The sequence below is a fragment of the Natator depressus genome, chromosome 1 (genome assembly GCF_965152275.1).
Source record: "Natator depressus isolate rNatDep1 chromosome 1, rNatDep2.hap1, whole genome shotgun sequence".
NCBI classification, from domain to species: Eukaryota; Metazoa; Chordata; order Testudines; family Cheloniidae; genus Natator; species Natator depressus.
The window spans coordinates 206,787,985-206,805,753 of record NC_134234.1 but is presented as its reverse complement, the minus strand read 5'-3'; the positions used below and the strand labels follow the sequence as shown (position 1 = coordinate 206,805,753).

Genomic DNA, 17,769 nt, shown 5'->3' with positions numbered 1-17,769 from the left:
GGACCAGTCCCCAATGTTTGCCCCAGATCCCTAAGTGGCCCCCTCAAGGATTGAACTCACAACCTTGGGTTTAGCAGGCCAATGCTCAAACCACTGAGCTATCCTTCCCCCCCCAAGTCACTAGATGCTGAAATAGTTCCTTAGTACAAATGGCTATCGTGACCTCCAGAGCTTGCCCTGCCTGACAGGATTGAACAATCATTGCTTATAACTAGAGCACTCATAAGTCGTCTCTCGCCCCACACCCCAACTTCCCCTCATAGACTCCACCGTCCTCCCGCAAAAAATGGAGATAGAGAAGTAATTAGAATTGAGTTTTGTATGTATGTCTTAACATGATGTCTTCTGGTTTTCATTGCTGTTCCAAAGGATTTCTGAAGTGGACAGCGTTTTGTGTAAATAGAGTAGAATACAGCCCATTGATTTAAAAGTATGCATCTTTTGACCATGAATGAAAGTAATAGTTGTTCCTTTAATAAACTGTGAAATGTATTTTTTTTTTTTTTACCATGCTCAGAAAATAATGTTCTGTCTTTTCCTTTCAATGCCACAGGGATAACACATGGCACCAGGAGCCTGGGTCTGCAGACCATCCATAGCAGGGGAAGAGAAAAAGAGTCCAAGATGAGCGGATCGGAGACCTGCTCAATAAAAATGAATTAGCACATCCAGGTCCAGGAGACCCAGCTCGACTACCAAAAAGATAAAGATGCTTGCAGGGTGGAAAGACAGAGAGAGAGGCTGCACAGCGCAAGGAAAGCATAGCAGACAGATTCATGAAGCATGATGGCCTGTTGAGGAAGGAAGATAGCGCACAGCAGAATTAGCTGTTCAAGTACTTACTGCAGCTGATGGCTACCAGACTGCAGGCTCCTGCTACCAGACTGCAGTGTCTTCTGCTCCAGACCCACAGCCTGAGTCCCCTTACCACTATCGATCCCTCCAGAGCACCCATCCTTTAGACAATTCAGGGGGTGCCTGGAGCATGTCACAGGCAAGCACTGGCACATAGAACAGACATATGCACCCTGTGCACTCATCCTCTCCTGTCCAGGTGCAGCTTGCACATCCAAAATGTGCCAGAAAGGCCAACATGGACCTTTCGAGTGGGTTTTTTGAGGTCAAAGTTAGGTTATACTATTGTGCTGCACACCATAATGGCAGCTGGTCTGCATTACTGATTGTTGCAACATTTAAATAAACTGTGTGAAATAAAGTGTTGGATTGTATAGAGCACAGCAAGCCACAATAACACAGACTGTATTAGTGACATTGGCGCCCAGATTATTTTGAAGGCAGCACCAATGGGATGTAAATCTGCCAAATGCACATTCTACCACCATCCTACGGCAACTGACTGTGCATTTGAACCTTTTTTTGCCAGATCCTCTGAAATTAGGGCGGGTTTTACACGGTACGGCAACAAAGGGTAAGCAAGGTTCCCTAGAATAATCATGGGGACAGTAATTTTATTTATAACAATAAGAAAAGGAGGACTTGTGGCACATTAGAGACTAACCAATTTATTTGAGCATAAGCTTTCGTGAGCTACAGCTCACTTCATCGGATGCATGCAGTGGAAATGCTCAGATAAATTGGTTAGTCTCTAAAGTGCCACAAGTCCTCCTCTTCTTTTTGCGAATACAGACTAACACGGCTGCTACTCTGAAACCTGTCTTTTATAACAATGTATTTGGTGGGAGTAATGCCCTATTTTCTCAATTAAGGTAAAGTCCCGATCTCTGGAACACCCTGGCATCATGCACCCTGCTAGTGCATCCCATGTTAATGTCCATGAATCTGCCCCTGTGGTCAACCTGCATAATGGTGGAGTAGTGTTCTTTGCAGTGGGCAAACTATAGGCACATAGAATATCAGGGTTGGAAGGGACCTCAGGAGGTCATCTAGTCCAACCCCCTGCTCAAAGCAGGACCAATCCCCAATTTTTGCCCCAGATCCCTAAATGGCCCCCTCAAGGATTGAGCTCACAACCCTGGGTTTAGCAGGCCAGTGCTCAAACCACTGAGCTATCCCTCCCCGATCTCATCAGGGCCCCAGCAGTTTGAAAACCCCATTCTCTGAAAACCAGCAATTATTTCAGGAATGTTTCTTATGCCCACCACCCTTGGGTAAATCACACTCCTGATGGACTCTCAACAATCCCCAGAGTTGATTTGCCAACTGCAAACTGGTTAGCCATGGACCTGGAGCAGTCTGGGGTAGCCAGCTTCCAGATGGCTATAGTGACCTGCTTCTGGTGTAGCATGGCTGTCCGTATGTGGGTGTCCTCGTGCTGGAGGGCAGGAACAAGCTGATCACAAACCTCCAGGAATGTCCGTTTCTTCATGCGAAAGTTCTGGACCCACTGCTGATCATCCCCATCTGTATGACAATGTGACCCCACCAGTCTGTGCTGGTGGCTCTGCTCCAGAAGTGCCAGTCTATGCAGAGGGAATCTGCACCTAAGGCAACAGCAGACATGAGCAGCATCAGCTGGTTTGAAACTGGCATGTCAGTATCCTCCTCCGAGAGGTGCCTCCCACAGTTCAAAAACTGCCACTGAAATGTCCATCAGCATCTTGCAGATGCTTTGCCTGTGTCCCGAAATAGGACTGAGAGCATGAGATAGAGAAGTTCTTCCACCTGGGTGGGATCCATGATGGCTCCTGGCTGCAAGAAGAGTGCAGACACAAAATGGCTTGTCTGGATGCGTTCCTCAGCTAAAACTACCCAAAACACTCCCAGCCAACTCTCGCAGGATGGGCAGACAAGTTCTTTCACAACCCCTTATAGAGAAAACCACGTAACAGCGTAGGCTGATGAGGGCACAGGAACTTGGGGATACAATAGTATATGCCTACAGAAGCTGAAGTTTTGAGTCAGGTCATGTAGTGCAGTGTGGATGCTCCAGCACAGTTGTGAGGCCCGAATGCGAACGCTCAAGCACGGGCTTGGAAACATGAGCCCACAACTCTGGGTCCCACAGATCTGGGCTTCATGTCCTGTGTAGACTTACCCTATGAGTTTTCTTGGTGGCACTCAACAGCAATATTTTTCCTTCATAAGCAGATGCAGTTCAGGATCTCTGCTCCCGTTATTTAATCCTACAGTTACAGGGCCTCTTTCATTCGTTCTGACCTCCTCCTTCTCCCACTTCTGGTCTGTGGAATCCAGGCAGGAAACAACTCCCTGTCTTGTTTGTAGCATAGCTTATGATCTGCTGCTCTTATTGGGGGTTCCTGGCGGGTGCTGATACCACTCGATCCTGGGGCTGTAATAACAGCTCCGTAGATTCAGTGTGGCTTAGTCTCTGCCACCCTTCAGCTGTCTTCCTTATTGGGGCATCCTGGTACCTTCTAGCTCAGGTCCAGCCATCTCTTGTCTGCAACTGATTCCTCACCCCCTGGGCCAAGGTGAGAGATATTCTGGGGTCTGACTGTCTCCTAGAGTTGTGGGAGGGCAGGGATGGGGGAGGGCTTGTAAATTATCTGGCCTTTAATACCAGCTCTTTGCTTCTGGGTCCTTCCATACACCCTCCTTTTCCACAAAAACAATGAGGAGTCCAGTCCATACACCCTCATTTTCCATGTGCCCTCATTCAGGCAGTGCCAGATATTCTAGTTTTCTTCCTATTCCCTCAGGCTCACAGGGACAGTGGGGTACTACCGTGTGCCTGCTAACCTCACTGTCAGATTTAAGGGGTTTACATACTTCAATGAGGTCCCTAATTCCAAGCCTTTTTCATCAGTTGCATGAAGTCAAGGTCTCTCTTCCATCCAGCCTTCTGCTCTGACTTGGTGCATTCTACAGTGTCTGCCTTGAATCTCCTTCCCCTTTAGATTCCTTTGTACTCCCTAACAGGACGTCTAAAACATCCTCCACAACATTGAAATGCCAGCACTCCAAAGGGGCAAAGGCGTTGTCCTCAGGATGGATAACTCACCCCACTCCTCTGAGTCTGATACTAGTGATGCTAGGCTTTGATCCTAATGACCTGAGGGGGCTGATGGACAGGGTGCAAAGCACTGTAGATAGCTTGGAGGATGCATGAAACGCTACTGTGCTTCCTGGAAAAGGGCCCTCTCTTTCTGTCTGGAACACAGTCACTTCCTGTATGTGATTTTTTTTTTTTTTTTTTTTTTTTTAGCCTATTCTCTTTTCTGAGGCTCTTTGAAAATAATATGGGCACACTCACAATAGCTGTCAGTGAGGGAAAAAGGATCCATATTTTCCAGTATTTAGCCAATATTTAGTATTCCTGGAAGCCTACCAGGTGACATAAATGAGTAGTTTTGGTGCCTCAAGTTCCAGACAGTATGTTGGGAGAAATGTTCCCTGACCTTTTACTCTACTGGGCAATCCATTTCCTTACCAGCTAGGGCTTAGTACTATTTCCATCTGACAAGTTTGGAGTTGCCTCCATTGGGTTCCTGGACTGTCAAAATTGGGTTCAGAGAATTTGGACCATTCTAATTGAACCAGATTGATCACAAATGGTTCAGTATATTCACATTAATTGTGTTAATCCAACGTTAAGGGCATCTGCTGGTTTGTTTTGTCTCCACATTAGTACTGTTCTAATTGGTTTCCAGTGCAGTGCCTGTCTTTTAGTTCCTGGCAAGTCTCTGAGAAGCTGACTGCCGTCTGTGTATTGCTGGCATTTTAGTTCATGCTGTTTCCCTGTCTCTTAGCATTAAATGCTGAATCCCATAGGTGAGCAATTTGAAGTTGAAGGAGTTTATGCCCATCAGGACAGTCTGGATGAAGCCCAAGAGAAACAGTTGAACACATCACAGTACAGTCCCACTTATCCCTGCCATATTTCTGAGACTGAACAGCAGGATTCCATAGCCAGCTATATTAAATGTTATGAAGAGGTCCAGCTATATGAATTTGCATATCTGGCCCTTATCCTCTTCAATCTGCCATCACCAGTATCTTTTTCTGCCTGAGGCCTAACTGGTAATGGTCCGGGATACTAATAACATGTAAGTGAAGTTGGAGGCAATCTTTGCTGAGCTTCTCATCTTGCTTATTAGTAGTGCTTAGGTACTATGGTGATGGACTCTCTAAAATGCTAAGATAAATGATACTGGGATATTAAACACTGAATGATAGCTGAAGAGCTCAGTTGTGTTGAGCAATAATTTCTTAAACAATAGCTGGATTGTGGTCTGCTTAGGGAAAGGCTGTATTCAGAGAGGGAAGGTATCATCTTCTAGAATTGTAGAAATATAGGGCTGAAAGGGAACTTGACAAATCATCAAGTCTAGCCCCCTGCAGTGAGACAGGACCAAGTAAACCTAGGCCATCCCTGACAGATTATTATCTAACCTGTACTTAAAAACCTCCAGTGATGGGGATTCCACAGCCTGTTCCAGAGCTTAACTACCCTTATAGTTAGAAAGTATGTCCCAATATCTAACCTAAATCTCCCTTGCTGCAGATTAACCCCATTGCTGCTTCTCCTACCTTCAGTGGACATAGAGAATAGCTGATTCCCATCCTCTCTCTAACAGCCCTCAACGTATCTGAAGACTGTTATCAGGTCCCCACTCAGTCTTCTTTTATCAACTAAGTGTGCCCAGGTTTTTTAGCCTTTCTCCAGAGGCCAAGTTTTCTAACCCTTTTATCGTTTTGTTGCTCTCCAATTTGTCCACATTTCTCTTAAAGTTTGGTACCCAAAACTGGACACAGTTGGAGTCTCCTCTCCTAGTCAATGTATGAGAGTCATTTTGTTTCAGTGTATCTTTTGTATGAATGTAAACCAATGAGGGCTCCGCAGATGTATCCGCTCATCAGGCAGAGATGGCCGCACACGTGTGCCACAGTCTGCTTTCTTTGCTCACGCTTCTCTTTGGCTTTTTCTGTTCTGCTATTCTTGATGGCTTTGACTGCAGACCAACAGCTCTACCCACCATCCTGATCTGGCAGCAGCTTCTCATGTGTTTGGATTAACTTGGGCACCTTTTAGATGAACTTTGAGAGTGTCCTTATATTGTTTTTACATTGGCCTTCCAGTATACGAGAAGCTGGATATGAGTCAACAGCGTGACCTTGTTGCCAAAAAGCTAACAGCATTTTGGGCTGTATAAGTAGGAGCATTGCCAGCAGATCAAGGCACATGATCATTTCCCTCTATTGGGCATTGGTGAGGCCTCATCTGGAGTACTGTGTCCAGTTTTGGGGCCCACACTACAAAGAGGATGTGGCAAAATTGCGAAGAGTCCAGCGGAGGGCACCAAAAATTATTGGGGGCTGGAGCACGTGATCTATGAGGCGAGGCTGAGGGAACTGGGATTATTTAGTCTGCAGAACAGAAGAATGAGGGGGGATTTGATAACTGCGTTCATCTACCTGAAAGGGGGTTCCAAAGAGGATGGATGTAGACTGTTCTCAGTGGTGGCAGATGAGAGAACAAGGAGTAATGGTCTCAAGTTGCAGTGGGGGAGGTTTAGGTTGGATATTAGGAAAAACTTTTTCACTAGGAGGGTGGTGAAGCACTGGAATGCGTTACCTAGGGAGGTGGTGGAATCTCCTTCCTTAGAAGTTTTTAAGATCAGGCTTGACAAAGCCCTGGCTGGGATGATTTAGTTGGGGATTGGTCCTGCTTTGAGCAAGGGGTTGGACTAGATGACCTCCTGAGATCTCTTCTAACCCTGATATTCTATGATTCTGTAAGTGCTCCCTTTTTCAGCTGTCCATAAAATATGGCTTTGGGGATCACATATCATCCATACGTACAAGGTGACCAGCCTAGCGAAGCTACTCCTGTATGATTAGTTACTCAACACTAATCATGCAGTAGTGGTCCAGGACTTTGATGTTTGGTATCCTGTTCTGCCCGCTTGATGTTACAGATAAGATGCAGACAGCGCTTCTGAAAATGCTGTAGTGGCTTCCAGACTACCAAGCCTGATTTTGTCATGCCTCTGTGTGCAGTGCACATTTTTAATACTGCCCTGGGGAAGAAAAGGAGTACTTGTGGCACCTTAGAGACTAACCAATTTATTTGAGCATAAGCTTTCGTGAGCTACAGCTCACTTCATCGGATGCATTCAGTGGAAAATACAGTGAGGAGATTTATATACACACAGAACATGAAAAAATGGATGTTTATCATGCACACTGTAAGGAGCGTGATCACTTAAGATGAGCTATTACAGCAGGAGAGTGGGGTGGGGGGGGGAGAAAACCCTTTGTAGTGATAATCAAGGTGGGCCATTTCCAGCAGTTAACAAGAACGTCTGAGGAACAGTGGGGGGGGGAGGGGGGAAATAAACGAGGGGAAATAGTTTTACTTTGTGTAATGACTCAGCCACTCCCAGTCTCTATTCAAGCCTAAGTTAATTGTATCCAATTTGCAAATTAATTCCAATTCAGCAGTCTCTCGTTGGAGTCTGTTTTTGAAGTCTTTTTGTTGAAGAATTGCCACTTTTAGGTCAGAAATCGAGTGACCAATGAGAGACTGCTGAATTGGAATTAGTGGAAAAGCAGCATCACTTGCCCCATAACCTCAGCCGTGCGGAACACAATGCCATCCACAGCCTCAGAAACAACTCTGACATCATAATCAAAAAGGCTGACAAAGGAGGTGCTGTTGTCATCATGAATAGGTCGGAATATGAACAAGAGGCTGCTCGGCAGCTCTCCAACACCACTTTCTACAAGCCATTACCCTCTGATCCCACTGAGGGTTACCAAAAGAAACTACAGCATTTACTCAAGAAACTCCCTGAAAAAGCACAAGAACAAATCCGCACAGACACACACGTGGAACCCCGACTTGGGGTATTCTATCTGCTACCCAAGATCCATAAACCTGGAAATCCTGGGTGCCCCATCATCTCAGGCATTGGCACCCTGACAGCAGGATTGTCTGGCTATGTAGACTCCGTCCTCAGGCCCTACACTACCAGTACTCCCAGCTATCTTCAAGACACCACTGACTTCCTGAGGAAACTACAATCTATCGGTGATCTTCCTGAAAACACCATCGTGGCCACTATGGATGTAGAAGCCCTCTACACCAACATTCCACACAAAGATGGACTACAAGCCGTCAGGAACACTGTCCCCGATAATGTCACAGCAAACCTGTGGCTGAACTTTGTGACTTTGTCCTCAACCATAACTATTTCACATTTGGTGACAATGTATACCTTCAAATCAGCGGCACTGCTATGGGTACCCCCATGGCCCCACAGTATGCCAACATTTTTATGGGTGACTTAGAACAACGCTTTCTCAGCTCTCGTCCCCTAATGCCCCTACTCTACTTGCGCTATATTGATGACATCTTCATCATCTGGACCCGTGGAAAAGAAGCCCTTGAGGAATTCCACCATGATTTCAACAATTTCCATCCCACCATCAACCTCAGCCTGGACCACTCCACACAAGAGATCCACTTCCTGGACACTACGATGCTAATAAGCGATGGTCACATAAACACCACCCTATACCGGAAACCTACCGACCGCTATTCCTACCTACATGCCTCCAGCTTTCACCCAGACCACACCACACGATCCATTGTCTACAGCCAAGCTCTACGATACAACCGCATTTGCTCCAACCCCTCAGACGGAGACAAACGCCTACAAGATCTCTATCAAGCATTCTTACAACTACAATACCCACCTGCGGAAGTGAAGAAACAGATTGACAGAGCCAGAAGAGTACCGAGAAGTCACCTACTACAGGACAGACCCAACAAAGAAAATAACAGAACGCCACTAGCCATCGCCTTCAGCCCCCAACTAAAACCTTTCCAACGCATCATCAAGGATCTACAACCTATCCTGAAGGACGACGCATCACTCTCACAGATCTTGGAAGACAGGCCAGTCCTTGCCTACAGACAGCCCCCCAACCTGAAGCAAATACTCACCAGCAACCACACACCACACAACAGAACCACTAACCCAGGAACCTATCCTTGCAACAAAGCCCGTTGCCAACTGTGTCCGCATATCTATTCAGGGGACACCATCATAGGGCCTAATCACATCAGCCACACTGTCAAAGGCTCGTTCACCTGCACATCTACCAATGTGATATATGCCATCATGTGCCAGCAATGCCCCTCTGCCATGTACATTGGTCAAACTGGACAGTCTCTACATAAAAGAATAAATGGACACAAATCAGACGTCAAGAATTATAACATTCATAAACCAGTCGGAGAACACTTCAGTCTCTCTGGTCACTCGATTTCTGACCTAAAAGTGGCAATTCTTCAACAAAAAGACTTCAAAAACAGACTCCAACGAGAGACTGCTGAATTGGAATTAATTTGCAAATTGGATACAATTAACTTAGGCTTGAATAGAGACTGGGAGTGGTAGAGTCATTACACAAAGTAAAACTATTTCCCCTTGTCGTCCCCCCGCCCCCGCACTGTTCCTCAGACGTTCTTGTTAACTGCTGGAAATGGCCCACCTTGATTATCACTACAGAGGGTTCCCCCACCCCCACGCCCCCCACCCTCCTGCTGGTAATAGCTCATCTGAAGTGATCACTCTCCTTACAGTGTGCATGATAAACACCCATTTTTTCATGTTCTGTGTGTATATAAATCTCCTCACTGTATTTTCCACTGAATGCATCCGATGAAGTGAGCTGTAGCTCACGAAAGCTTATGCTCAAATAAATTGGTTAGTCTCTAAGGTGCCACAAGTACTCCTTTTCTTTTTGCCCTGGGGAACTGTTTCTCTGCTTAGCTGCTTTCCCAACTTGCCCAGTTCCTGGGGAAGAGCAGCTAATCAGACCTACTGCACAAAACAGCCAGAATTTTCCTCTGGAACCAATACCATTCTCACAGGAGAGGAGAAGGGAGCAGAAAGAGCCCAGCAGTTCTGCTCCCTTCTCCCCACTCTCCTCCTGTGAATGATGGGACAGCTCCTCTGTTCCTCTACTGGCCTTGGAAGTGGGAGAAAGGGATCACCACTGCAGTCCTTCCACGCCTGGGAGAGGGAAGTGAAGTACCCAGGAGCTGCAGGAGGAGCAGAGGTGGGGCTGTTTGGGGCAGAACTGATGAGTGCGGGAATGTAGGGAGCAGAATTGATGTGGGGATAGCATTGATTTGGGGGTTGGTTAACATAATTAATTGCTGAGCTGGAGGACAGACAGATGAGAAGGTGACAGACCCACACGCACACTTTTTTTCAGACCACTTTAAACACTGTTTGCAGTAGTTCAGCTGCATTATACATGCAGAGTAATGGGTCCAGCACACAGAAGCACTGTGTGAACACTACTACGGCAAGCATACCCCCGACATAGTCTAATCATGAAAATGTTTCCAGGCTTTGCTATTCAGACCCTCAGAGCTTCAGTTCTTGATTTGGTTGTGAAATGGGAGACAAAGAACTTGTGTAACGGAACCTGGTCTTTTTGGTTGTCATGGGAGAGAGAAGAGCTTCTGCGATAGAGCTCTTTCTGGAGGTGCGGAAGCTTGTTATCTATAGCAGGTGGGATGGGGAGAACATATCTGTCTGCTGTGGACTGATCTTTGCTTTTTGTTTGCTTCTTTCCCATATAGGCCTGGATAAGATTGAATTCTTGCAGAGCCATGAGAACCAGGATATCTATCAGAAGGCCTTTGATCTGATTGAGCACTACTTTGGGTCAGAGGACGAGGACAGCAGTATTGCCCCACAAGTGGATCTCAGCCAGCAACAGTACATCTTCCAGCAGTGTGAGGCTCCCATGGAGGGTTTCCAGCTCTGAGGTGCCCCATCCTATCTGTTCCTCCACCCAGACAGTCCTCATGTAAAGCCTTGAGTCACCGTTGGAGTGATTTCAATGTTTTCCATAACCCCTTACTGTCCCCATCTACCTGAGTTCCCTTCCCATATTCTTCCCTGGGTGCCTCCTTGGATGCCTTTGTGAGGTGTGTTCAGTCCTGGCACAAAATGTATCAGATTGATTACTTTGCTTAATGTGCCAGCCTGGGCCATTGGCATATGGAACACATCACAGATATTGGAGTAAACTCTCTGTCCCCTGCAACTACAGCCTCCAGTGGACATGCTTTCTAGTTACTAGGTACATTGAACACAACTGAACCTGTCCCATTACAAAACAGCTCCCAAATTGGTCTTTACAGGCCACTTTGGAGATCTGGACTCTATCATTCTTTCCTTTCAACCCGAAAAGGACTTGTGAGTAGGTCAGTCTTATCACCTCCCTAAAAGCGACTTTTGTAACTGGCTTCTAAAATGGAGAAACTACCACACTGCCCAGTCCCTAATACAATGTGGCCTCAGTTAAAGTTGAACCCTTCCTCACTTCATGCTCCTGACTCTGGTCCTCACTAGCTTAGTGACAGATGATATATCTCTACCCACTCATCCACCCTTTACATTATTCTATGCAGCTTAACTTGAACTGGTTTCTGTTCTGTAAATTACCATTTGATGTAAAATCTTAGTGTGCTAAACTGTCAGCGTGAGGAGGACTCTGTAGTGATAGCTCTCCTTACTACTTTCAGTCTCATAAAGTAAAGCTTCCTGTTTAATGCCCCTACCAGCCAACTGATAAAATAGAAACATCCTGATCAGGGCCTGTTTAACAAGTATACTGTGATACTACTTCCCATCTTTCCATTTTCCCCTCACTACTCTCACGGCCCCAGATGAATTAGCATGGAATAAATGGTTCCTATAGGCCACATTTGTAAGGCATTGCTGAGTGCACGACAGCTGTAATTTACACCTATAGTCAGCCCTTCTGCTAGCAGCGTGTTTTTGACTCCGCAGCCTGTTTGGATCACAAGCATCTAATGCAAAGGTGGCAATTCAATTTCTGAATGTAATGGATTCTTTGGGCTACCTACTCCTTCCTGCATTGGGCTACATTCTCTCAAGCCATTTGGGACCTTTGGAATACACATTTTCCCTAGGGTAAATGTTTCCAAAGTTGCCCCTACTGCAGTGTCATGCAGCTGTGGTAAATCCTACTGGCAGAACTGTCTACAAGATCCTTCTTATGGCTTCATTCAATGACAAGCCCCTGCAAGAGCTTCAACCACTCACAGGATACTGGTTTAAAAAAAGCATTTATCAAACTGCTGAAAGGCCTAAGCATCAGCTCTGTGTGACCCCTTCTTTAAACATAGTCTTCATTTGAGCCTATGCTTTAGGATGGAAACTGACCTGTGTGGGCATTGAAGAAAGCCACCTCTTGCCTCCCTTTCTAATCCAGTCAGCCTCCACCTTCCCTGTTACTTTCTCTAGTGCTGCTTTGTACTCAAGGAACATTTAGTTTACTGCACTTGACCTGTAAATTGACTTCAATTCTTTGTAATTTTAGAGGTTAAATTAGGTGATTAATTTAAAAACAAAACAAAAAACCCCTGTGTTGCATTTACATCATATGATAAATTACTGTTTCTCTTTCTTGAAGGGTAACTTGAACTGTTTCTCTTTCTAGAAGCACTGATTAGTAGCAAAATCTTGTTTTGTCATTTGGATTTTTTGTGCTAGATTTTAAGTGTAAATTACCAATAACATCATCTCTATAGAATTTGTTTAAAATCATGTACTTTTTTTGGATGGTATGAAAATGCTACATATTTTGTAAACAAATCTAGGCAAAGTGTGTGTGTGTGTGTATATATATATATATATTGTGTATATAGAGATGTATTATTCTGTATGTATATACACACACACACTGTGTTTTCTCCCCCAGGCTAATGAAAACAATGTGGTGCATTGTTGTATATCCTCGCCCTCCCCCCCACCACCACCCTAAGGAAATAATTACAGTTGCCTCTAAATAAGTGAATTAAAACAAAGTCCATTTAAACTGAGTGGCTTGCCTTTCTATGTAAGGAACTTGGCTGGTGTTTCTGTTACTTATGCCAGTGGGTATGTGAATTCAGAGCAGAAAGGGATCCATTTTTGATGGGCGGCAGCATAGTCTAGTGCATGGAGGAGGGGACTGAGAGTCAGGACTCTCGAGTTCTGTTCCCAGTTCTATCATCTAGTATGTGTCGCCTTGAGGAAGTTACTTTACCTGTTTGCACCTCTCTTTATCTATCTGTAAACGGAGGTACTCACGTTTGAGATCCTCATCCGAGTACCTTCCTCAGCCTATGATCTTATTTCAGCTCTGCCTAACCCTTTGGCCTTGCCACTATTGCTCACCTTCTAACAGTATCAGTGCTTTAAGCTGGGCATTAGCCCCATTTCACAGAAGGGAGAATGCAGGGCTGCCAGATGTCACACATCTGGTAACTTTGTCCTCATCCCTGCAGCTCAGCCTGTCACACACTTGGTTGAGCTATAGGCAGGAGCTGCATTTCCTCCTCTAGCCACTAAAAGCTGCTGTGGAACCTGGCAGGAAACTAGGCCCCTGCTTGATCCAAGCAGGGAAGGAGCAGCAAAGGCGACGATGGTTGTGGTGGGTGGTTGGCAGGGACAGAAAGTGAGGGGGACTCAAAACTACCCACAAGCTTCAGCCAGCATCTGATCTCCTTGCTGGAGCACGGGCCCTCCAGCTCGCATCTTTTTAAGACCTTCTCTGCAATTTGATCTGTTCCAGGACCAGCACAGGGGCCCATCAGTGCCATCTGGAGTGGGTTTTCTGGGGGGACCCCATGCCAGTCTTTTCCCTCTCAAATGCCTGGGACCTGGAAGGATGGTACACTCTGGCTGTATTTGTGGCCATAGGCACAGGGCTCCTAGATTGAGGCAGCATGGTTCAAGCCTCTAGTTCTTCCACCTCATATAGCTCTGGAAGACACCCGCTACCTTCAGCCAGACTGAGCTATGGGACATGTGCTGTGGATGATTATTTTACTTCTTAAGGTAATTGTGACCCTGAGCCTTGTTATGGAGCAACCAAAGAGCAAGATGGATATGAAATAGCATTCTGTAGATGATCTGTGCTCCCCTCAGTCAGTCTTGATTTAGAGTTGTAGGCCCAGATAAGGGGTTTTGTTGGGGTGTATTGAGGGGCCTCCAATCAGCCAAACCAAGTATCTAGGCCAGAAACCCACTTTCCAGCTCTTAACCATGGGTTGTTGAATAACACTGTCCTGGAAGCCATCACAGTAGGAGAGAGGCTATATTGTTTGGAGACCGCATCTGGAAACATAGATTCCTTCACTACCCCCATGAGAAACATGGAGTTTACTTTACCTGTGCTGATGCTCAGGTGCCTACAAAAACAACACTAAATCAGCAACAGTTCAGAGGAGGAGCATAAGGACAGCCCTACGGCCCAGCCCTTGTTTGAAACTCTAGAACCCAACCAGGACTAGAACAATGTAAATATAAAATGGCAACATCTTCTACATTAACATTAATTGTTTGTAAACTAAAATTGGCTTTGCATTATTTTTGTCAGATACAAGAAAACATATTGGTATGACTACTTGTGTTTTAGCAAAACAATAAAATAAACTTTATACCTTCAGCTGAAGGTCAGCACCTTGGTTTTACATTAAGCTATTATGATTAAATATTGATTGTACATAGAATATCAAATCAAATTCATTTATCATGTCTTTAAGGGTAAACTATTTTAGACACTTTTATTGCAGGGTTGCCTAAAACAGAAACAAAGTAAAACCCTTAAAGCCAGGTTGCAGCACACCCACAATTTCTTGTCAGATCATTGAATTATTGCTCTGTAGGTGGTGTTCCCTTAATGGTAGATTGAAACTAAGAACCATTGGGGCCTGAAGATTCAGGCCACATGTTTTTGCCCTTTTTGGCTTTCGAATGTATTTCTTTACTCCTCCCTGACGAGGGGAGTAGCGCTAAAAATCTACCTTGCTGGGTCGAATTTGGGGTAGTGCAGACGCAAATCGACGGTATTGGCCTCCAGGAGCTATCCCAGAGTGCTCCATTGGGACTGCTCTGGACAGCACTTTGAACTCCGATGCACTAGCCAGGTACACAGGAAGAGCCCCGGGAACTTTTGAATTTCATTTCCTGTTTGGTCAGTGCGGCGAACGCAGCAGCACAGGTAACCTTGAGTCCCCCCAGAATCGTAGAGTGTAAAATGTTTCTACGCTAAACCTATCATCTCCATCCCTGAGGTTATCGCAGAAAACAGAGAAGTCTGCTGCTTGCCAGGGGCTAAGATTCGCGATGTGACGGAGAGACTGCCGAGACTCATCAAGCCCTCGGATCGCTACCCCTTCCTGCTTCTCCACGTGGGCACCAATGATACTGCCAAGAATGACCTTGAGCGGATCACTGCGGACTACGTGGCTCTGGGAAGAAGGATAAAGGAGTTTGAGGCGCAAGTGGTGTTCTCGTCCATCCTCCCCGTGGAAGGAAAAGGCCGAGGTAGGGACCGTTGAATCGTGGAAGTCAACGAATGGCTACGCAGGTGGTGTCGGAGAGAAGGCTTTGGATTCTTTGACCATGGGATGGTGTTCCATGAAGGAGGAGTGATGGGCAGAGTCGGGCCCCACCTAACAAAGAGAGGGAAGAGCATCTTTGCGAGCAGGCTGGCTAATCTAGTGAGGAGGGCTTTAAACTAGGTTCACCGGGGAGAAGGAGACCAAAGCCCTGAGGTAAGTGGGAAAGCGGGATACCGGGAGGAAGCACAGGCAGGAACGTCTGTGAGGGGAGGGCTCCTACCTCATACTGAGAATGAGGGGCGATCAGCAGGTTATCTCAAGTGCCTATATACAAATGCACAAAGCCTTGGAAACAAGCAGGGAGAACTGGAGGTCCTGGTGATGTCAAGGAATTATGACGTGATTGGAATAACAGAGACTTGGTGGGATAACTCACATGACTGGAGTACTGTCATGGATGGTTACAAACTGTTCAGAAAGGGCAGGCAGGGCAGAAAAGGTGGGGGAGTAGCACTGTATGTAAGGGAGCAGTATGACTGCTCAGAGCTCCGGTATGAAACTGCAGAAAAATCTGAGTGTCTCTGGATTAAGTTTAGAAGCGTGAGCAACAAGGGCGATGTAGTGGTGGGAGTCTGCTATAGACCACCGGACCAGGGGGATGAGGCTTTCTTCCGGCAACTCGCAGAAGCTACTAGATCACACGCCCTGGTTCTCATGGGCGACTTTAATCTTCCTGATATCTGCTGGGAGAGCAATACAGCGGTGCATAGACAATCCAGGAAGTTTTTGGAAAATGTAGGGGACAATTTCCTGGTGCAAGTGCTAGAGGAGCCAACTGGGGGGGAGCTTTTCTTGACCTGCTGCTCACAAACCAGGAAGAATTAGTGGGGGAAGCAAAAGTGGATGGGAATCTGGGAGGCAGTGACCATGAGTTGGTTGAGTTCAGGATCCTGACACAGGGAAGAAAGGTAAGCAGCAGAATACGGACCCTGGACTTCAGGAAAGCAGACTTCGACTCCCTCAGGGAACTGATGGGTAGGATCTCCTGGGGGACTAACATGAAGGGGAAAGGAGTCCAGGAGAGCTGGCTGTATTTCAAGGAATCCCTATTGAGGTTACAGGGACAAACCATCCCGATGTGTTGAAAGAATAGTAAATATGGCAGGCAACCAGCTTGGCTTAACAGTGAAATCCTTGCGGATCTTAAACACAAAAAAGAAGCTTACAAGAAGTGGAAGATTGGACAAATGACCAGGGAAGAGTATGAAAATATTGCTCGGGTATGTAGGAATGAAATCAGGAGGGCCAAATCACACCTGGAGCTGCAGCTAGCAAGAGATGTTAAGAGTAACAAGAAGAGTTTCTTCAGGTATGTTGGCAAGAAGAAGAAAGCCAAGGAAAGTACGGGCCCCTTACTGGATGAGGGAGGCAACCTAATGACAGAGGATGTGGAAAAAGCTAATGTACTCAATGCTTTTTTTGCCTCTGTCTTCACGAACAAAGTCAGCTCCCAGACTGCTGCGCTGGGCATCACAGCATGGGGAGTAGGTGACCAGCCCTCTGTGGAGGAAGAGGTGGTTAGGGACTATTTAGAAAAGCTGGATGTGCACAAGTCCATGGGGCCGGACGAGTTGCATCCGAGAGTGCTAAAGGAATTGGCGGCTGTGATTGCAGAGCCATTGGCCATTATCTTTGAAAACTCGTGGCGAACGGGGGAAGTCCCGGATGACAGGAAAAAGGCTAATGTAGTGCCAATCTTTAAAAAAGGGAAGAAGGAGGATCTTGGGAACTACAGGCCAGTCAGTCTCACCTCAGTCCCCGGAAAAATCATGGAGCAGGTCCTCAAGGAATCAATCCTGAAGCACTTACACGAGAGGAAAGTGATCAGGAACAGTCAGCATGGATTCACCAAGGGAAGGTCATGCCTGACTAATCTAATCGCCTTCTATGATGAGATTACTGATTCTGTGGATGAAGGGAAAGCAGTGGATGTATTGTTTCTTGACTTTAGCAAAGCTTTTGACACAGTCTCCCACAGTATTCTTGTCAGCAAGTTAATGAAGTATGGGCTGGATGAATGCACTATAAGGTGGGTAGAAAGTTGGCTAGATTGTTGGGCTCAACGGATAGTGATCAATGGCTCCATGTCTAGTTGGCAGCCGGTATCGAGTGGAGTGCCCCAAGGGTCGGTCCTGGGGCCGGTTTTGTTCAATATCTTCATAAATGATCTGGAGGATGGTGTGGATTGCACTCTCAGCAAATTTGCGGATGATACTAAACTAGGAGGAGTGGTAGATACGCTGGAGGGCAGGGATAGGATACAGAGGGACCTAGATAAATTGCAGGATTGGGCCAAAACAAATCTGATGAGGTTCAACAAGGATAAGTGCAGGGTCCTGAACTTAGGACGGAAGAACCCAATGCACCGCTACAGACTAGGG

At 46.1% G+C, this 17,769-nt stretch overlaps 1 protein-coding gene across 2 annotated transcripts in view; it reads left to right on the top strand.

Moving 5' to 3' along the window:
* KPNA1 (karyopherin subunit alpha 1) overlaps nucleotides 1-14,326 on the top strand; it is a 150,025-nt gene extending 135,699 nt beyond the window's left edge. The window contains exon 15 of one of the 2 annotated variants that reach the window (XM_074975300.1): nucleotides 10,547-14,326. In XM_074975300.1, coding sequence (XP_074831401.1) covers nucleotides 10,547-10,734 — 188 coding nt within the window. In that variant the 3' untranslated portion in view covers nucleotides 10,735-14,326. The remainder of the gene's footprint in view (nucleotides 1-10,546) is intronic. The other variant, XM_074975290.1, reaches the window with a different exon arrangement.
* Nucleotides 14,327-17,769: the final 3,443 nt, after the last annotated feature.